Source organism: Rhizopus microsporus, assembly GCF_002708625.1.
Source record: "Rhizopus microsporus ATCC 52813 unplaced genomic scaffold scaffold_18, whole genome shotgun sequence".
Classification (NCBI taxonomy): Eukaryota; Fungi; Mucoromycota; class Mucoromycetes; order Mucorales; family Rhizopodaceae; genus Rhizopus; species Rhizopus microsporus.
The window spans coordinates 79,511-98,533 of record NW_019671933.1 but is presented as its reverse complement, the minus strand read 5'-3'; the positions used below and the strand labels follow the sequence as shown (position 1 = coordinate 98,533).

The following is a 19,023-nucleotide window of genomic DNA, read 5'->3' as shown; positions in this document are numbered from 1 at the left end:
AATGCTTCTGAAATACCGTTATCAGGTTCACTACTGGTACTATTTGCTTCAGAGTAATACTCTTTTAGACTTTAAGACATCACGCAATGGTGACAGCGTTCTTCTTTTGCCTCTAAAATATAAGAATACGGCAACATGGAATAGGACCTTTTATAGCCATTTATGAACAAAGAAAGAGATTCCTGAGAGAAAAAGAAATTGATCATCATATGCAAGAATAAATGTTGTCAGCCATGTTCATGACTGCTGTGAAATAGTGCTTTGGGTTTAGTATGAGGGAAATAAAGAGATGTCGGACATTGAAGTATGTGCTTGCTTTTTTTTTCTAGCCCTGGGGGCTTTTTTATATTTTTCTTTCTTTGGAGAAGGAAACATGTCAACATCAGCTGCTAAACTTGTAAAGCACTTTATTGCCAAGAATGGACCCATGTCCAACCAAAGTTTATTTAAACTGGTGCCTCAGTATGAAAAAGACTTGATTTCAAAATCACACTTGAAGAAGAAAGTTTTACAAAATTTAGAAGGACAAGGCATCTTGATTAAAAAAGTGAACCACCAAGCTGGATCTAAGCCTATTTGGGAATGGCACTTTAGAAATGCAGAGGATATCGAGAAATACAAAAACTTGTAAAATGTTTGATATATTTATATATTTTATTTGTACAGTAAAAAAGAAATAAAAAAAGCAGCATTGAATTATAAAAGTCGAAGTGTACAGCTTAAGCCATAATGGTCTATTATCAATAAGGGATGAGTTTATATGTAGATTATAATGGATTTATGCTTACCTGAGATTTGTGTAAAACCTGTGCTCGTCTTTTCTTCTTTACTCATCTCGGGATTATTCTTGACCCAAAACTTTTCGACTTGTGGCTCGACAGGAGTGATGATCTGGGTCGTGTTCCTGGCTGCCCAAAAAATACGATCGATACTCTGAACAGTCATCAGTTGATCCCAATTCGTCAAAACAGTTTCGGCTGGTACAAGCTCGCCAAGGTCATTGGCCATGTAATCACCAAAAGTCACGGGATGATAACCATAGTGTTGATACACAATGTCCCGTAGATCCTGAAACTTTAGCATATTGACCATTTGAACATACTCTGGGGAACTTTCTTTAGATCTGACCGTAATTGGCCTTTGTTTGGGATGAATGGCTGCATCCACATTTAAATCGCCAGCAATTAAAACAGGATGTTGATCAGCGTTTGACGTTTCCTGAATAAAGGAACGCAGGATAGCAAATTGAGACAAACGCATGGCTGTGTCGTCTGGGTTGATGTTATTATTTAGATCGTAGGAGGCTTGTGTATGTGTTGTGTATACATGTACTCGACTCTTGGGGTTCAATTCAATCAAGGCATGCACTGCGCCCTTGACGGAGAACCAATCGGCATGCTGTCCTCTTGGGTATTCAATGGTATGAGACTCTAGAATGGGAAACCTGGAAAGAAGTAAGAGACCACCGTCTATACCAAAGTCCCAGGGGTATTTACGAGGGGATTCAACATGATAATTGAAGCCCATCCGCCGTGCTTCTATAATCAGTCTGTCTTTCCTTCTTGATGCAAATGCAAATGACTCTTGAAAGGCAACGATGTCATAATGAGGAAGGATATACTTTTCGATATAAGCTAGTCGATCATCTTTGTAATCTGACCAGTTGTTTCGAATTAAGGGTGGACGCATAAATATGTTGAGGGTTAAGAATCTTGCAGTCGTCTCTGCAACCTTATCAGGCACGACAGGAGGAGGTAATGGAGCTGGAGAGAAAAAGAGCGAGCAGAACAAGAGGAAGCTGAAAAGAATGATGGCAAAAAATGAGACACAAAGTAACAAAGGTCGATAACGAGCAATCAGTGGTGGAAGTGTCCATTTTGGAATTCTATCTCTAACATTATAATAATAGGTCCAATAAAAAGGAATGGTGTCATCCCCTCCATTCGCTGTGGTTGCCGTAGCAGTGGTTGTTGTCGTAGTGATAGGGCGTAATAGTGAGTGACTTTGTTGAATGGGTAACGTCGGCAAATAAATTGCTTGATGGGTATTAAAGCGAGGTATCTGACGTATGTAATTGAAAAAGCGTCCCCAAACAGTTTTGGCAGGAGGATAGAGCTCATAAGGGGGTGGAGCTGATTGCGTGCTTATCACACTTGATTCATATGAGTTATTTGATTGTAATCTTGTTCTTGGTCTATGTTGGCTATCATCATTGTTATTATCGTCATCATCCGAATAAGAAGGTTCATCGTGATAAGGTTCATTAGGAATAGCGACTTCCTCATCATGTATTTCCCTTGATATCGACTCTGAACTCATATCTAAGAATAAAAGAAAAGAAAAAGGAAAAGAAAAGAAAAAAAAGAGGGAAAAAAAAAGTAGACAAAAATAGCTTAGCAAAGCAGCAAACGCAGAGACAGTAGAGGGAAAAATATTGCCTTTTAGGGATAAAACCATTAAAAAACTCAGCATTTGATACGCATCAAAACCTATAAGCGCCCCAATAAATGCACCAACACAGCATAGTAGCAACCTTTAAATCGCTCCACAAACACCTTTGATTTATAAACTAGATTTTTCTTTGGGACAGGATAATATAGAGTACAAGTGTAATTCAGTACACTTAGATGTGAGCTGACATGATATAAATAATATAAATCAGCAGAATAACCTGTAGGTTAATGTATTAGATTTGCAATGGGAGACTAACAAACATTAATATGCTATGTAGAGCAACACATAGAAAGAGCTTGGAAATAATGTAATTTTAACATCTTTAAAAACATCCTTGTAAATTAAGAGGGTATTGTCAAATTGTATTATATCAGTCAACACCAATGCCTTTTTATAGTATTTGGAAGAAGCTAAAGCTAGGGCAATTAAGAAATCTCTATATTTTCGACTTCTTTTTCAAGACAAGCATCAGAGTTATCTTGGATATATTCTAGTAAACATATCTCTGATTTTTTTCTCTTGTATAATTTATTTGCTCTGTATTTATTTTCATTACAAGATAAAAATATTTGTTTTTATTGTCAGATTTTAGGTTGTACAATTTCGATCATTAAAGTATGATTATATGATACAGTAATATAAAAAGCTCTTTTTTGATCCTTTATCTTCTTTTCGTTCGAATTTGTGCGAATGGCTTACAAACTTCTCTACCAGCAATCGACGACATGGATACAACTCGCAGCATTCATTGGAACGACGATGGCAACTCAACTGGGCAACATTCAGGCACGTTTTCGCACCAGACACCTACTGCAGCAGCTCAACAGATACTGACAATATGCAACACCACCTTCAACAATACAGAATTATCCTTGTCCTATCACTCCAGCAATGAAACAAGAACTCACCTGGTGGATTTCACAACTTCAGCAATGGAACGGTCGGCATATCCTTCAGCACACACCCGTCACTCAAGTGTTCACGGATGCGTCAGACACGGGCTGGGGCGTAGTTTGTGGCAATCGTCGCTTTTCTGGTCTCTGGTCCCTTCACGAATGCCGTTTCCATATCAATTACAAGGAGCTCCTAGTTGTGGACAAAGCCCTACGACAGGTGCCACTTTCACACTCAGGACATATCCAGTTTTGTATGGACAACACATCTGCCATGGCATGTATCAACAAATTCGGCGGTACCCGCTCCTCCAGCCTGAGCACTTTGGCAATGAACATATGGCATTTCTGTTTTGGGAACTCCATACAACTATCGACACTATACGTTCCATCCCGCTACAGCCCCGCCGACATTCCTTCTCGTCAGCTTGCGCACCAGACAGAATGGACACTGCCCCGGAAGACATTTCTTTGGGTGGACCGTCTATGGGGTCCCCATCACTTGAACTTATTCGCAAATCCATAGAATGCACAGATTCCGACGGCCTTTGTGTCCTGGAATTACCACCCCCAAGCGCTATGGACCAATGCCTTTTCTCGGAACTGGACCACTTTATTCGGTCGACTATATCTTCCCCCATGGAATCTAGTCCTGTTCGCATTACAGAAGTTAACTCAGCGTCCTCAACCCGCAACATTGATCACACCCAACTGGCTCTCAGCTCCTTGGTTTCCTCTGGCTCTCCGTCTGACGCAACAGCCCCCTCTTCTTCTTCTCTAAGAAGGTCTGGTAAGCGAAGACAATCATCATCTCATCAAGAAGAATCCCCGTTGGACAATGCTAACGTGGAACATATCACAAGGCGCCTGAAACACTCCTCTTTGTCGTCGTCCGCTTTAGCCATCATTTCTTTCACAGCATCCTCTACCCGACAACAGTACCACTTTAGGTAGCAGAACTACACTACGTGGTGTTTTGCACGCCAATTCAATTATCATGACCCGTCCCCGCAGCAAATCATCAACTACTTAACAGATCTTCACACCACTCACTGTCTCAAGCTCTCCACGCTCGCCACCTATAGCAATTCAATTCTGGCTATATTCTCCGCCAAGGATCAGCAAGCTATCAAACACTCCGAAACTTATGTGGCCTTCCTTAAAGCACTCAAGGCTAAAACCACCTTGCCTCCTCGACACTGGTCGTACGACGTTGCTCCCACTATCAGTTACATCATTTCCTTAGGTTCTACCAACGATCTCTCAGACGATCTCCTCATAGCCAAAACGGCTTGGCTCTTGGCGATGGTTGGGTTTCTCCGTCCGTCTGACTTGGCAAGAGTGGATCAGGACAAATGCTCTATTTCTAAGGATAAGGCCTTGCACTTGTGTGTCGTGGGTCCAAAAGAAGCACGACAAGGATCCCGCGTTACCAAAATAATCACCATTCACCCGCATCCGGATCCTCTTCTTTGCCTGTCACAGCCTGCTCGGTTTATGTCTCTCGGATTGCTTCGATAACATGCTACGTAGCTCGCTCAGCCTCCCCTTCAATCAACATACATTGCCTTTTCTGCTCTTTAGCCGATCATTCACAGCCAATCGGGCCCGAACGAAACTTCAAGCACATCCGCCGAATCATGACCCATGTGGGCAAACCAGACGATGCTCCGGTTCCCAAGGCCAGGGCCTTAGGCGCTACACTAGCCGCTCAAGCAGGCATCGCAGTGGACGACACAGTGGTGCACGGTAACTGGTCTTCCAAGGCCACATTCGAACAGTTTTACCGTATTTCTTCAATGACGAACAACAATCTCACGCTGGCTACTCTGGATCAACAACCAAGATCACAAAGCTCGAAGGGTAATTATGATGATACTTCATAAATTCGTATACTACATCAAAAAATCACAAAAACTGTTTATTTAAACTTTCTATTATAATGGCATCGTAGACTCACGTTGGTATTGTATTGCTTAACTGATTCTATATTTTCAAGATGTCCTTGTTTGAAGCATTTCTTCCAACTGATCCTATTTGTTTTGATACTTTTGAAACTGGACTTAAATTGACCAATAAAGCTTTTTTTATTTATTCTATTCCAACTAATACGCTTATTGAAGAAAAACAAACGCTTTTTGGATTTTGTAAATCCGCCAATTGGAATTCAGGCATACGCTAATTGAATTTTATTAGTGCGCTGATTGACTTTTCAAAAACTGCCAATTGGGACCGTAAGCACTGTAATGTAAGTGTTGTCATGTACTAGGTATAGATGTGTTACATCTACCATTGGAAAGATGCAATACCCTGTCTATTACATATCGTATATTTAATAAATACTGAACCCATCAACAATCATTGAACAACCTGCTTTGTTTTAAGGGAAAAGAAAAAAAGCGTATACTTGATCTGAAATTGACAAAACTTGTACGACATTCTCTCTTTCTTGGAAATTCGACTCTTTTAATTTGTCAAGTAATAACGAATTGATTTTTGTTGCCATAGCAGAGAGGCAAATAAACAACACCTTAGCTTCTTTCACTGAGATTTAATCCTTTTTTATTATTTTTTTTCGCGACGTCTTTTTGTAAAAAAAAATGACTACTTTTTTTCTTGCTTTTCTCCCCCCTTTTTTTCCTTTTTTTTCTTTAAGCTCATTTTGTCACTTTGGCAATCGATTTCATGGTCGAAAATAAAAACGTTCTAGTACAAGAAAAAGGACTTAAGGATGAGAATGCTGCACCTAAAAAGCCATTATTGAGTAAACCTAATACACGGCGAGAGAATCAGTCACAACAGCAACTCGAAGAAGAACTTAAGGCGAGGATGATAAAGAGAAGACAAAGAGAAAAGAGGCTGCGAGAGCAAGCAGCAAAAGATGATAAAGATGGCTGTGAAAAGTATGAAAAGCTAAGCAAGATCGGTGAAGGAACGTACGGTGTTGTGTTTAAAGCAATGGATAAAAAAACAAAACAATTAGTGGCACTGAAAAAGATTAGACTTAATTTGATGGAAGGTGTACCAACAACAACGATCCGAGAAATATCCATTTTGAAAGAACTGAAGCATAAAAATGTTGTTAGGTAAAGATGAATGAACAGGGTTTATCTAAAGACATCTCATTTGTTGTTAGTTTACTTGATTTGGAGCAAAAGGATACCTTGATCTACATTGCGTTTGAGTTCTTTGAGCTGGTAAATATAAAAATCATTATTCACTATTTCATTATTTACGTTTATTGTTAGGATTTGAGAAAATACATGGACAATGTGAAAAGAGAAGGTCTTAGTATTGGCCATATTAGAGTAAGCCTTACTTGATGACAATGAAATATGCATCTTACGACTTTCAATTATTAGAGCTTCATGCATCAACTATTAAAAGGACTTCATTATTGCCATTCACATCGCATACTTCATCGTGATCTGAAGCCACAGAATCTATTGATTGACAAAACCGGCCGACTTACTATCGCTGATCTCGGTCTCTCTCGTGCCTTTGGTGTGCCTATGCGAACATATACTCATCAAGTAAGCTCAACTGTAGATTGCTGCAGCGCCACGTTTTATTGACCAACTTTAGGTGATCACCCTATGGTACAGAGCTCCCGAAATACTGCTGGGTAGCCCACACTATTCTACAGCTGTAGATATGTGGAGTGTGGGTTGCATATTTGCTGAAATGTTGACGATGCAGCCTCTGTTTCCTGGTGATTCACAGATAGATCAATTATTTAAAATATTTAGAGCACTTGGTACACCTACGGAAGAAATGTGGCCAGGTGTAACAGCATTGCCTGACTTCAATAATAACTTTCCACGTAAGTTAGAATAATCCTCTTTTATACGGATTGAATAACATCCAAGTCTAGCATGGAAACCATCAAATTTAAAAGAAAGATTAAAAAAATATCCCAACAATTTGCCAGCAGAAGATTCAGCATACCATTTACTAAAGGTAAATTACAGCATATAAGCGATTGACAAGAGAGATCATTTATACTGACTACAAACAGTGTTTCTTAACATATGACCCAGCCTCTCGTATATCAGCCATTAGAGCAGAGGAACACCCGTTCTTTTTTGAAGATTTGTCACTATTAGATATTTAACATCTACACACTTGTCTCCACTTCATAAACAATACATGTTGTAAATAAACTGCATACCATGAAACCTTTGTATGATCAATTTAATTACATATTACTATTGTGTGCACCTGCTTAAGGAGATGTACGCCCCATTAACATTCATGCGTACTCTGAATCTGAGGATATCTTATAGTAACCCCCCAGGAGCATTGATCTGCGTGCTTAAAAGGCAAGACTATGTAGCACTAGAATGCCAATAATAGTAACTTACGCAAATATTGACAATAGTAAGCTGGTCAAAAGAGAATAAGCAACCAAGGAAACACGATAAACGGGGTTCACTGGAGACATATTTTCAGGTTGACAGATAAACACGAATCAATGCAGAATAACATGACCTAAACCTACAACATTAGAATACGAATACCAAATCATAAGCTACACAACTTTGATTATTTATATACAATTCGAAATATAGTCTTTATTTTGTATACAAAAGAAAGAAATGCCAAAAAAAAGAGAGAAAGGTATCCAAGATGCACGCATTTTGTTTCAAACAAAAGAAATTATGAAGGAAAGAAAAAAGAAAAAAGAAAAGGATTAGTTCAAGTCCATTTGTTCAACAGCAGGTTTAGCTTGTTGAGAAGAACCTGAAACAACAGCGAGTCGATTTAACCAAAGCTCAGCACGCTCGATGGTATCTGAAAAGACGTGAGCTACAGATTGGATCATCTCGAGTGATTCGCCACTAAAGTTAAGTAATTTGATAGACGTTTCGTGAAGACCTACGTCACTTGGCTTAAGTGCAGGTGATGCTACAGGTGATGCTGCCTTTGAATTGAGCATGGCCCATCGAGAAGGAAGAGCCAAGATGAAGCTTCGGACGGCAGCTTTGGCTTGCTCTGGTAAACCTGTGCCAGCATATTTTGAAATGACATCGACTACTTTACGAAGTGTATCTACAATTTCTTTCTTGATTCTGGGTAAAGGAGATTCTTGAGCTACAACGACGGCTTTATCTTGTGATGATTTTGCTATTGAAACCAAATATTTGCGAATCAAATTCATTTGTTGCTCGATATGTTGTGAAGCGTACTATATTAAAAAAAAAGTATAAGCCAAAGAAGGATAAGAAGCACGGGTTTCACTTTTTTACCTGAAGCCAGCTTAAACAGTATCTGAGGCATTTCATACTCTCTTCACTGATCACAGCTGCCGTTGTTCCTGCAGCAGAGGAGGCATGCAAAACGATTTGATGCCATTTACTACGAGGAGCAATAGGACGGTGACGAGCATTTGGTTTTGGATAGGGCTTATGAGGAGAAGTTGATCGAGACGAAGTTCTTGATCGGTTTGTATTTTTTAATGTGACTAAATGTATGAAATGAGTATAAAGGTTACGTAGCGTTTCTTTTTTTTCTACATCTTACATTCTTCTTTGGAATCTCTTCGTTTTCTTAATCCTGATGCAGTTGATTCATGATCGTCTAATAGAGAAGTACGAGCTAATGCGCTAACAGTAGAATTGGCGTCATCTTCGTCTTGTTCATCCTCGTCTGTCTCTTTACTTTTAGACAAATAGGGGTACTTTTCTTCCAACTATGTAAATAAAGGTTCATTAGAATCAGGTATCTATTGTATATTTGAATGCTTTCTCTTACTTTATCAAGCTGTTTACATCCCCACTCATCTACGTTCGACAGAACTGGTTTACCTAACTTGTCATAAATAGGGCCAGCAAATGACTCGACCATTTCAGCACCATACTTTACAACTGAACTAGAATTCTTTGAATGTTCATAGACCCTGATAGCTGAATTAACAATGGGAATATTGGATACACGATAAATAAATCGACTCTGTTGTGGTTCATCTAATGTTGAGGAAGAGAAAGATAGACGTTGAATGGATGAAGAGGTTGGTGTGGGTAAAGGAGAACTAGGTGTAGTCGAGGGCGTTGATAGAGGAGGTAGAGTCATATGAACTAATAAAGATGGATGAGTAACCCATATGTTATGTATATTTTTGGAAATACGCACCCTTGGATCTTGCCATATCTCCTAGTGCTTCAACCGCCATTTTAACATCAGGGTCCATATCATCCGGTGTATTCACAAGTTGATCAATAGACATGGCTGAGTGCTGCTGCTGCTGTGATTGTGGCTGTTGTTGTTGGCTCATGTTTTGAAAGAAAAAAAAATAAAGAGAAAAAAGAGAAAAAGGAGGAGAATGAATTGAATTGTTTAATATTAAAACCATGTGAAACCCTTCATATTCACGTGTTAATAAGTTTTAAAGCAATCATCGAAAAAGAAACCAAGATAACAGCTTATCACTCTATCTAAAGAGCAAGAACAATATAGAGTATAAAGAACGTTTCTATGGTTACTGTAGCTGAATAACCATTACCATGGTAAATGATAAAATTGAAGAAATTGGAAAAGTTGAATAGTTGCTTGTGTGAAATAATACCAAAAATTTACCCCAACGATTTTTTTCCTTTTCTCTCTCTTTTTGTTTCATGCCTAAGAACTGTAAGTATCAGCACTTTTGTAAAGCAACGTACTAAGTCATGTCAATAGATTATTGTGATTTCTGTCATTGTACTTTTCCTGATAGTAAAGTAAATAGAACTAATCATATCCAAGGCAGAACTCATGTCAATAACAGAAGGTTACATTATGATTGGTTTAATGGTAAATATCACACGGCTCCCCTTTCTTTATTTATTTAACATAAAGTTTATAGATCCGCGGGCATTCATCCAAGAACAATTGAACAAGCCTCCTTGCAAATATTATTTAAACCATGGCTATTGTGAGTATGGCTTACTATGCAAATACAGCCATATACAAATTGATCCGTATACAGGTATAGTAATAGCATTCATTGTTATTAAATGACACTCATGCGTCTATCAGGACAATACAAGTTTCCAAAGGAGATACTCTATTTTCAATCACTAGCATCTCAACCAACCATCGTTAAGAACAAAAGATATAAGCTACCTCCAGGCTGGAAGTTGAAGGATTTGCCTCCTTCCTTAAAGCCTCCTATCAAGGACCAAAACTATCACTGGGATCATACTGCCCAATGGGGTTGAATAATTTTTTATTTGCGCCCTATCTCTTCTTTTACTTTCCCCTTTTCTACTAATTATGTTACGCTGCATTTCAAAGTCATTTCATTTCAATAAAGCATTCAAGTTTCATACCACTGCATATCGATCACAAAACTACTTTGATACATTCAAGTTTGTTGAACGACTGGAACAGGCTGGATTCACAAGAGACCAGAGTGAAGTCATTATGACTTGTTTACAAAAGGTCATAAACGAAAGCATGACAGACATCACCAAGGTTATGGTATCCAAAGCAGATAGAGAAAAGGCAATTTATGCCTATAAAGTAGACTTTGCCAAGCTGAAATCTGAAGTCCAGCTGATTGAACGAAACGACTTTACAATGATGAAGGCAGAGAACGATCGACTCGAAGGCGAAATAGAAAAACTAAAACAGAAACTAAAGGATGAGATTGCTCGTACTCAGGCCAGCGTCCGGCTTGATCTCAACTTGGAAAGGGGACGTATTAGAGATGAAGCAAGTGCGCAAGAGATCAAGATTAAAGAAACAGATACTCGTATTGAAAGTGAAATATCCAATCTAAGAACTCAAATGGAGGCCATCAAATTCCAAATTATGCAATACATGATTGGTACCATGACAGGTGCTGGTGCTCTCATCTTGGCTTACTTGAGAATGTTTAAATAAAATTGTATTTATTTATGCGTATGTGTGTATAAATGTAATGTTTATCGTCCATATTTTTGCCAATCCCATTCACGATTATCCAATGGACAGACCTGTCGACTTTTTAACCAACGCGATATGCAATGAAAGTGAAAAGCGTGCTAAAAGAGGAGCCATCAGTGTCTGTATGTTTGATATAAAAAAAATGTATACAACTTACATTACAAATACCCCATGCAACTGTGCATTCTTCAGAAGTAGCCGATGCTTGATTCGCTTGGCATTCGATACCTGTGTTAATGTGTAATTAGTTTAATGTTGTTACAAGTACTATACGCATTACATAAATCCATAATATGGTTTCTACAGATGGCACAGTTATCGACAACAATATCTGCAATGCTTTCAGTATGGTCACATAATCATGCACTATTTTAATTTTTTACCCCAAGCCCACAATGCTACTGCATTCCACTAAAGAATATGTAATCAGTTCACGCAGCAAAGATAAAGAAAGTATAGTTGATTTTTTACCTTTTTAACTTCAAAACGTGGCTTTTCTCCTGATTCTTTTGTCTTTCCTTTTACATCATCAACAGGAGGGTCAATGTCCATTGGTGTTGCTGACATGTTCAAGATTGGTTTTAAAAAAAAGAAAAAAGGAAGAGGAGAAAAAAGAAAAACAGAAAAAGGGCCGTGTATGTCATCAAGCGTATTATTTTAAACACAGACAAGACGCAAAATGGTTCCATGGTAAATTAAATATTTATGCATAAATATCTCCCTCACATCTATTTTCTTCTTTTTCTTTCCTTTTAAAAAAGCTACTATGGAATCAGTCATCAAGACTCACGTTCAAGATATACCAAACGAGTTCTACCCTCATTCATTATTTATTGATAAAGATCAACTGGTTGTGATCATTAAGCACTGCAAAATCATTCGGCGGTCCTCTTTTGAAGCAGTGGATCTGATGGAAACCATTCCAGAAGAAAAGGACGATAAAAGAGCCTCTATATATTAATAAACTTATTTATTTTCTCCCTCTTGAATTTCATATCCTTGTTCTGCCATCCATAAAGATACAATTCGCATACATGCTTGAGCAACCATGTCTTGATCCAAGTCTTCTGGACGTTCCGCCATACCTTGTTTAAACCGTAAGAGCTCCATAACGACCTCCATGACTTCCGAAAGGGTTTTACGAATCTTTAATAACATCTCCACATCCATACCGTGAAATTGCTCATCTTCTTGGCTTGAAAGGAACTCAATAGCACTCTCGAGTATATTAAAGTATTCTGGCAGCATTCTTTCCTGCCTTTGCTGTCGTGTGACGTTGATGATTTTCTTTTCTTCATTATGTTCGCGGAGTGCGTGGTCGTTGATATCATCCAACATGATCTTGGCTTCAATGGCCACAAGATGAACAAGTAACGCAGGAAAATTGGCTTTTTGATACGCCTCGTCTGTCTTTTTGTCACCTGCAGGTGCCTTTTCCTTTTTACGACTAGCCGATCTGGTATGTAGGAGTGAACCAAATAGCCACTGGTTGCCAAATAGACGCAGGGAGCAACCAATTAATATAATTGCCTTGTCTCGTAGCTCGTCATCTGTAAATGATCAATACAATGTTATCTCTCTCTCTTTAATCACCTACTTGTTTTGCTTGTCAGAATCTGACGTAAACCTCCGAGTAAATGATCCAACCATACCGACAGTCTGTTGTCACTCTTGAGTTGCTTCAAACTTTCTGCGGGCATTTCTGGTAAGATGAAGCTTAATAAATTGAGGGACTCAAACTTTACTAATTTTTGATCTTGATCCAGGGTCTTGCAGAGAATCGGAAAGAGTGTGCACAATGAATATTCAAGAGCTTGGTTGATACTAGGGGCTGATATCCTTGCAGATCGTGTATAGACTGATATCAACAACTGAGAGGCAAGCTCTCGAGGCTCTTTCTGATTACTTCCTAGGACAACCTCAAGAATATTTTTGACAACGTCTGTATCCAGCATTCTTACGAGACCATGCTTTTCTGTAGACACGCATAATAAAATATGCAGTATTTCCTTTGACAGATCGTCACTAATAAAGTTAGAAAGTATTCACATGCATTAGTGTATATGCTTACTCTGGTTTCAGCAGACGTGACAGTCCAGCTATACGGTCGATCATATTTTTATCTTGAGCAAGTGCCTCATAGCGAGAAAAGCAAGCGAGAATATTGACAGCAATTTCTTTAAGTAGCTGATCGGGTACCTCTGCGTCCACTGAATGATCTATAACGAATGAATAAGACATGGTAAACTATGGTTCTTTTTTTATTTTTGTTACTTGTTCTAAGCAATCGTTCAATGAACCCAAAGTTCATTCCTTTAAATGCTCTCTCTATTGTTTCAGCATCTGTTTGATCTAGCAATTTCGGCAACATGAACATAGCAACAAACTTGCTTTCGTCTGAAGCAGAAGGTGCCATCATGGCGAGACAACGATCTATTTCTGCATTTCTATCACGATCTGAACTTGACACATTCATTTTATATACAGCAAGAAAAAAAAAAAAGGGAGCTTTATTTTCTAACATAAAATATTTTGTAAACTCATATGCTTTGATTCTTCTGGTGATGAATTTATCTCTTTATTCGTCGGCTTAGATTCTTGTGGTGGTGTCAGAGGAGTCTTAATCGTATTAACTTGCTTGACTGAAAACTGTGTGGTGAAAGGCTCTACTTCCTTGGGCAACATACTTTTAGCTACTTTAATTTTAACATGATCGGCACCATGAAGTAAAGCGTCATCGTCATCTATACTCTTGACGATATCCTTGAGATAAGCAATATAATCGATAGCACTTTGAAGTATTGACATTTTATGAAGATTCTCTTGTTCTGCGCAGTATGGGATAAGTTGTTTTAATTGATGTATTTTATCATTGATCCGCTCACGTCGTCGTCGTTCGATCGCGCTATGAGACACCTTTCGAGCACGCTCTCGTTCATCTGCTGAACTAGCTGGGGTTTGCGAGGGTATAGGATAGTATGGAGGGTAATAGACAACAGAAGGATATTGCATTAAAGGCGGTGGAAGTGGTGCAAGTGGAGGTGATATATGTGGACGTTTAGAAGCAGGCTCTGACATGGATGATGCGGGGGATTTTCTTTTGGGAGATGAAGACATGACGAAAGATAAAGAGATGAAAAAAAGTAAAAAAAATATAAAAAATAAATCCAGAAAGGGTATTTTTATTTACGAAATGATTGTCCAAGTGATAAAGAGTTAAACGGATGGCCGTTTATATTCCCAATCAGTAAAGACATGCTCCTACAAGTATTCATCTGATTGGCTGATTTTAGAGTCACGTTCCTGGATCCGAAAATGGCTAATCCAAAGTGAAGTCATGGAGATGCAGTAAATATATAGGTTGATGATAAAATCTTGTTACTATGGCATTTCCTTGGACTACCGTTTCTTTGGTTACCGTTCATATAAAATACAGTGTATATAAAAGAAAAACTAATAGAGAGAGGGTTTATGGTTGGACAATTTATCCTCATTTAAAAACGTGATCAATTTGGATTTGGGTAAACTCTATGCACTGTACAACGAGCGCGTAGTTTGAATTATTGCCACAATGAAGGTCTGTGTGTGTATGAATGTGTGGCCATTGTTACTAGTTAATTTTTTTTCTTTTATTCTCTCTCTCTTTTTTTCTTATAAACACATATAAAAATATAAATAATGAGAGAAGTTATTTCGCTTCATGTTGGTAAAGACTACCAGACAAAGAAACTCGATAGTGTAGCTCACTCTTTCTCTCCTTTTTTATAGGCCAAGCAGGTGTTCAAATTGGTAATGCCTGTTGGGAATTGGTAAATCAGGTTTTATACATGTCAATCTTTATATTAAAAAATTTTTTATTATAGTATTGTCATGAACATGGAATCAATCCTGATGGTCATTTTGCTCCTGATGCCAATGTTCAAGATAGATCGTAAGACAAATTTTCTAGAAGAAAAGAAGAAGAAAAAAATTAACCTGGCAATTATATAGGTTTGAAACTTTCTTTTCTGAAACGGATAATGGAAGACATGTTCCTCGTACTGTCATGGTCGACTTGGAGCCATCTGTTATTGATGAAGTTCGTACAGGCACCTACCGTCAGTTGTTTCATCCAGGCAAGTTGTGTCTATGTAATGATGATATATCAGCCTCTTAACATTTAAATGCGTGTGTATTATAGAACAATTGATCAACGGAAAGGAAGACGCAGCCAATAACTATGCCCGTGGCCACTATACAGTAGGAAAAGAAATGCTCGACCATGTCTTGGATCGTATTCGCAAGTTGGCCGATAACTGTTCTGGCCTTCAAGGCTTCCTCGTGTTTCATTCATTCGGCGGTGGCACTGGTTCTGGATTTGGTGCTCTTCTCATGGAGCGTCTCTCGGTAGATTATGGCAAGAAATCCAAGCTTGAATTCACAGTCTATCCAGCACCTCAACTCTCAACCTCTGTGGTTGAGCCCTATAACTCCATTCTGACTACGCACACCACACTGGAGCACTCGGATGTATCCTTCATGGTTGACAATGAAGCCATTTATGATATCTGTCGTCGCAACCTAGACATTGAACAACCTACGTATGCCAATCTGAACCGATTGATTGCTCAAGTCGTTTCTTCTATTACCGCTTCACTTCGCTTCTCAGGATCCTTGAATGTCGATTTGAATGAATTCCAAACCAACTTGGTCCCTTACCCCCGTATCCACTTCCCTCTGGTCACTTATGCTCCCATTATTTCCTCTGCCAAGGCATATCACGAACAACTCTCAGTTCAGGAAATCACTTCATCCTGCTTTGAACCTTACAACCAAATGGTCAAGTGCGATCCTCGTAACGGCAAGTACATGGCCTGTTGCTTGCTTTACCGTGGTGATGTTGTTCCCAAGGATACCAATGCTGCTATTTCAGCCATCAAGACCAAACGCACTATCCAGTTCGTCGACTGGTGTCCCACTGGTTTCAAGGTTGGTATCAATAACCAGCCACCGACCATTGTCCCAGGTGGTGATTTGGCCAAGGTGCAACGTGCTGTCTGTATGTTGTCTAATACAACAGCTATTGCTGAGGCTTGGGCTCGTCTCGATCACAAGTTTGACTTGATGTACGCCAAACGCGCCTTCGTTCATTGGTACGTGGGTGAAGGCATGGAAGAAGGTGAATTCTCAGAAGCTCGTGAGGATTTAGCTGCACTAGAAAAGGATTATGAAGAAGTAGGTGCAGATTCATTAGGGGATTCAGAAATGGAAGACACAGAAGAGTATTAAATATATAAAGAGATCTTTTTATTACTATTATTATGAATTATTAAAACTATAAAAAAAGAGAATAATTAATACATGATTAGAATAAGACATGAAGGATAAAGATCTTCAGCTACACAACATCACTCGGCACTAGACTACCGCTCGATACATTTTCTCTTTGATCGTAACGGTAGCTCTAAGACGGCTCTTCCTATTATTTTGATGCATGGTGTTTTCATCCCTTTTACTTTATCTCCTTCCTTGTTTTGAAACTTACCATATTTAAAATGTTTACAAGGAGAAAATAAAAAAAAAAGAAAATGATTGAATTTAAATAAAGTCATGAAAAAATTTTTGCAGTCCAAGGCAGTCCTGCTGAGAGAAACAAAAAGCATTAACCAATCAAAGTAGTTCTCTTATTCAACTGTTCATTTTGGAGGAACATTGTTGAATAATGCGTCAAAATTAAGAGACTATAGAGGTTTAGTAAAAATACTTGTAACGTGTTTGCTACGTTAATGTTATTTAGATTGCGAAAAAGCATACGAGAAATTGGAAATAACTACTATCGAGTTTCTTATGATGGACAAGTTTTGATATCTGTAAATAAACTCGAATACGCTACAGACAATAAAGGTTGTCAATCCAAATACAACTATTTTATGGGACAAAGTCTCTGTTTATAGTAGGTTTATTGTGCATGACCTATTTTTTTAAAAAAGAAGAAGAGGAAAATTCCTTATGCTGTGATATATAAACAGCAACTACGCGCCTTTCTTTCTCGTTCTCCTTGTTAAATGTTGTCAGCCTTTGGATAGATAACTACTACTTTATAGTAAGTGCTAAGTTCTCTGAACATCTATAATATTTATTTACCATCGCTACTATTTCAAAGCTTTCTTGTAAAAAGCATTGCCGCAAGAGAAATCAAATTAGTACTCGACTATGTCCTGTTGGGCGAGCATAACAGAAAGCAACAACAGCTTAATAATAGAGTCTGTATCTATTACTCATCAAAAGCACCCACAGCAGTTTTCATAACACTAAAAACTATTCATTGCGTTTTGCTTGTATAATGTGTTATAAAGAGATAGAAGACTACTTATTATGCTTCACAAAATCACCAAGTGGCATTGTTAGCACTGAGTCATACAAAGAGATGTTCTTTTTTAAATAAAATATTTATTTTATTAAAGACATATCTTCTTGGTTACCACTCTTCCAAGTTTAAATTATCAATGTGCTTCTTGATCCGCATCTCGACAGCTACGTTGCTCTGTCGACAGTTAAAAGCTTGGGCTGTTTCAATTGTCAATTCATCCCTAGCTTGATAGCTATCTAGTAAGAACCCAGTTTCAACGTCTTGTTTTTCAACAATAATGTGGTTGAGCTGAGGTAACATATGAATCAAATCATACAAAAACGAGATATGAACGTGCTGAGATGCATTTGAGAGGACAAGGTGAGTTAGTTTGGGAGCGCGGACGAAAAGCTGTTGGCGAAGGATAACCAGAATGACTTCAAAGTCAATGCATAACTGAACAAGTCCGTTGAGCTCTGTTTGGCTTATCCATTGTGCTATATCGATGGGTCGTAGCGCAGAACGTGAAAGATCCAAATCGGTTGTTTTGTTGCGAATACAGCTCAATTTTTTAAGATCATCTAGCTGCAATCCACAGACACCTGCCAAGGAAAGCACTTGAAGATGAGCGCAGTACTTTCCGAGAATTTGCAAGCTGGTGGACGTCAATTCTGAGCATCCGCTGAGATCAAGCTGATGTAGGTGAATGTGTCTAAACTTTGCCAAGGCAACAACACCTTCATCGCCCAGTGATGTATTATCGATCAGTTCTACTGTACTCAAATGGTCGCATTCGGCTGCAAAGGCAGCTAGCCCTCTTCCCTTGTGGCGAAAAAGTCGGTTTAGCTTGAGATGAGCGACCTGTCGGCAGCTCCGGGCGATTGTGACCATCATGTCGTCAGTTATGTTTGGACAGTTTGATAGGTCAAGGTCGGTTAGCCTTGAAAGGCTCCAGGCGCCAGTTGGAAGTGATCGACAATGAAAAAAGGAAGCAGAGGAGAGGTTGAGCGAACGGATATTAGGTGCGTGTAGGACGAGTAGACGGAAAAAATTTGGGTTGACTCGATCGTATAAGCGTTCTTGGATTGTTGAGAGGTTGATATGCTCTATTTTCTCTTGTGTCGATCGTCGCACGTCGGGCAAATGCGATAGAAATCGATTGAACATGTAGAGTTCGTTGTGTATATGTGATGTTTGGTAGAATTGTGGTGATTTCCAAAGATATGGAGCTGTTTGCTGATAGAAATGTTTGCTCAGCACACTGCATGTTACAAGGTCTTGGCTGTTTAGATAAGGGATAACTTCAGCATAGACTGATGATAACCTTGACGCTGATGTACGTCGAAAAGGATTATAATCTTTTAAAGGACAAAATGTATTAATTATAGAAAGGGTATCTTGCATAATGTATAATTTAAAAAAAAAGAAAGAAAGAAAAACGAC

At 38.6% G+C, this 19,023-nt stretch overlaps 11 protein-coding genes across 11 annotated transcripts; 5 read left to right on the top strand and 6 right to left on the bottom strand.

The window, feature by feature from the left end:
* Positions 1–337: 337 nt before the first annotated feature.
* RHIMIDRAFT_294447 (uncharacterized protein) lies at positions 338–2,351 on the bottom strand. The gene is made up of 2 exons (XM_023614086.1): positions 789–2,351; positions 338–734 (listed from the first exon to the last, which is right to left on the bottom strand). Exons 1-2 carry the CDS (start codon positions 2,317–2,319, stop codon positions 697–699), a joined length of 1,569 nt encoding a protein of 522 aa, XP_023462955.1. The 5' UTR covers positions 2,320–2,351; the 3' UTR covers positions 338–696.
* A 1,635-nt stretch (positions 2,352–3,986) lies between these two features.
* Positions 3,987–5,233, top strand: RHIMIDRAFT_246217 (uncharacterized protein; the record flags this gene model as incomplete). Its single annotated transcript, XM_023610286.1, has 4 exons — positions 3,987–4,137; positions 4,384–4,735; positions 4,833–4,876; positions 4,932–5,233. 4 exons carry the CDS (start codon positions 3,987–3,989, stop codon positions 5,231–5,233), a joined length of 849 nt encoding a protein of 282 aa, XP_023462954.1.
* A 744-nt stretch (positions 5,234–5,977) lies between these two features.
* On the top strand, positions 5,978–7,792 carry RHIMIDRAFT_263390 (putative Cdk1-cyclin-dependent kinase 1). The gene is made up of 7 exons (XM_023611664.1): positions 5,978–6,433; positions 6,484–6,544; positions 6,596–6,655; positions 6,710–6,880; positions 6,933–7,170; positions 7,222–7,307; positions 7,366–7,792. Exons 1-7 carry the CDS (start codon positions 6,360–6,362, stop codon positions 7,459–7,461), a joined length of 786 nt encoding a protein of 261 aa, XP_023462953.1. The 5' UTR covers positions 5,978–6,359; the 3' UTR covers positions 7,462–7,792.
* Positions 7,789–9,637, bottom strand: RHIMIDRAFT_315507 (transcription factor Opi1). Its single transcript, XM_023614999.1, has 5 exons — positions 9,480–9,637; positions 9,102–9,424; positions 8,871–9,039; positions 8,597–8,811; positions 7,789–8,535 (listed from the first exon to the last, which is right to left on the bottom strand). The coding sequence occupies exons 1-5, from the start codon at positions 9,619–9,621 to the stop codon at positions 8,041–8,043; spliced, it is 1,344 nt and encodes a 447-aa protein (XP_023462952.1). The 5' UTR covers positions 9,622–9,637; the 3' UTR covers positions 7,789–8,040.
* Positions 9,638–9,805: 168 nt separating this feature from the next.
* Positions 9,806–10,543, top strand: RHIMIDRAFT_300032 (uncharacterized protein; the record flags this gene model as incomplete). The annotated part of the gene is made up of 5 exons (XM_023614339.1): positions 9,806–9,974; positions 10,023–10,136; positions 10,182–10,257; positions 10,286–10,311; positions 10,362–10,543. The coding sequence occupies exons 1-5, from the start codon at positions 9,962–9,964 to the stop codon at positions 10,541–10,543; spliced, it is 411 nt and encodes a 136-aa protein (XP_023462951.1). The 5' UTR covers positions 9,806–9,961.
* A 55-nt stretch (positions 10,544–10,598) lies between these two features.
* RHIMIDRAFT_240749 (DUF1640-domain-containing protein) lies at positions 10,599–11,210 on the top strand (the record flags this gene model as incomplete). Its single annotated transcript, XM_023609443.1, has 1 exon — positions 10,599–11,210. One exon carries the CDS (start codon positions 10,599–10,601, stop codon positions 11,208–11,210), a length of 612 nt encoding a protein of 203 aa, XP_023462950.1.
* A 41-nt stretch (positions 11,211–11,251) lies between these two features.
* On the bottom strand, positions 11,252–11,804 carry RHIMIDRAFT_207002 (RING/U-box; the record flags this gene model as incomplete). Its single annotated transcript, XM_023606950.1, has 5 exons — positions 11,252–11,350; positions 11,410–11,480; positions 11,533–11,583; positions 11,636–11,663; positions 11,724–11,804. 5 exons carry the CDS (start codon positions 11,802–11,804, stop codon positions 11,252–11,254), a joined length of 330 nt encoding a protein of 109 aa, XP_023462949.1.
* Positions 11,805–12,218: 414 nt separating this feature from the next.
* RHIMIDRAFT_246211 (uncharacterized protein) lies at positions 12,219–13,668 on the bottom strand (the record flags this gene model as incomplete). Its single annotated transcript, XM_023610285.1, has 4 exons — positions 12,219–12,802; positions 12,850–13,277; positions 13,324–13,471; positions 13,527–13,668. The coding sequence occupies 4 exons, from the start codon at positions 13,666–13,668 to the stop codon at positions 12,219–12,221; spliced, it is 1,302 nt and encodes a 433-aa protein (XP_023462948.1).
* Positions 13,669–13,743: 75 nt separating this feature from the next.
* RHIMIDRAFT_263386 (HLH-domain-containing protein) lies at positions 13,744–14,517 on the bottom strand. Its single transcript, XM_023611663.1, has one exon. It carries the CDS (start codon positions 14,367–14,369, stop codon positions 13,770–13,772), a length of 600 nt encoding a protein of 199 aa, XP_023462947.1. The 5' UTR covers positions 14,370–14,517; the 3' UTR covers positions 13,744–13,769.
* Positions 14,518–14,905: 388 nt separating this feature from the next.
* On the top strand, positions 14,906–16,803 carry RHIMIDRAFT_294441 (tubulin nucleotide-binding domain-like protein). Its single transcript, XM_023614085.1, has 5 exons — positions 14,906–14,958; positions 15,021–15,061; positions 15,116–15,183; positions 15,243–15,367; positions 15,433–16,803. The coding sequence occupies exons 1-5, from the start codon at positions 14,931–14,933 to the stop codon at positions 16,518–16,520; spliced, it is 1,350 nt and encodes a 449-aa protein (XP_023462946.1). The 5' UTR covers positions 14,906–14,930; the 3' UTR covers positions 16,521–16,803.
* A 906-nt stretch (positions 16,804–17,709) lies between these two features.
* Positions 17,710–18,984, bottom strand: RHIMIDRAFT_263385 (RNI-like protein; the record flags this gene model as incomplete). Its single annotated transcript, XM_023611662.1, has 1 exon — positions 17,710–18,984. The coding sequence occupies one exon, from the start codon at positions 18,982–18,984 to the stop codon at positions 17,710–17,712; it is 1,275 nt and encodes a 424-aa protein (XP_023462945.1).
* Positions 18,985–19,023: the final 39 nt, after the last annotated feature.

What these genes read in the sequence shown, in the direction of transcription:
- RHIMIDRAFT_294447 (XM_023614086.1), bottom strand. Translation starts at nt 2,319, where the DNA reads ATGAGTTCAGAGTCGATATCAAGGGAAATACATGATGAGGAAGTCGCT. An exon ending in AGGTTTTACACAAATCTCAG is followed by an intron (nt 735 to 788) that starts GTAAGCATAAAT and finishes TATTGATAATAG; the next exon opens with ACCATTATGGCTTAAGCTGT.
- RHIMIDRAFT_263390 (XM_023611664.1), top strand. Translation starts at nt 6,360, where the DNA reads ATGGAAGGTGTACCAACAACAACGATCCGAGAAATATCCATTTTGAAA. An exon ending in TTAGTATTGGCCATATTAGA is followed by an intron (nt 6,656 to 6,709) that starts GTAAGCCTTACT and finishes TTCAATTATTAG; the next exon opens with AGCTTCATGCATCAACTATT. An exon ending in CTTCAATAATAACTTTCCAC is followed by an intron (nt 7,171 to 7,221) that starts GTAAGTTAGAAT and finishes ATCCAAGTCTAG; the next exon opens with CATGGAAACCATCAAATTTA.
- RHIMIDRAFT_315507 (XM_023614999.1), bottom strand. Translation starts at nt 9,621, where the DNA reads ATGAGCCAACAACAACAGCCACAATCACAGCAGCAGCAGCACTCAGCC. An exon ending in GATGTAAACAGCTTGATAAA is followed by an intron (nt 9,040 to 9,101) that starts GTAAGAGAAAGC and finishes TTATTTACATAG; the next exon opens with TTGGAAGAAAAGTACCCCTA. An exon ending in AAGAGATTCCAAAGAAGAAT is followed by an intron (nt 8,812 to 8,870) that starts GTAAGATGTAGA and finishes TCATACATTTAG; the next exon opens with TCACATTAAAAAATACAAAC.
- RHIMIDRAFT_263386 (XM_023611663.1), bottom strand. Translation starts at nt 14,369, where the DNA reads ATGTCTTCATCTCCCAAAAGAAAATCCCCCGCATCATCCATGTCAGAG.
- RHIMIDRAFT_294441 (XM_023614085.1), top strand. Translation starts at nt 14,931, where the DNA reads ATGAGAGAAGTTATTTCGCTTCATGTTG. An exon ending in AGTTATTTCGCTTCATGTTG is followed by an intron (nt 14,959 to 15,020) that starts GTAAAGACTACC and finishes CCTTTTTTATAG; the next exon opens with GCCAAGCAGGTGTTCAAATT. An exon ending in GTAATGCCTGTTGGGAATTG is followed by an intron (nt 15,062 to 15,115) that starts GTAAATCAGGTT and finishes TTTTTATTATAG; the next exon opens with TATTGTCATGAACATGGAAT.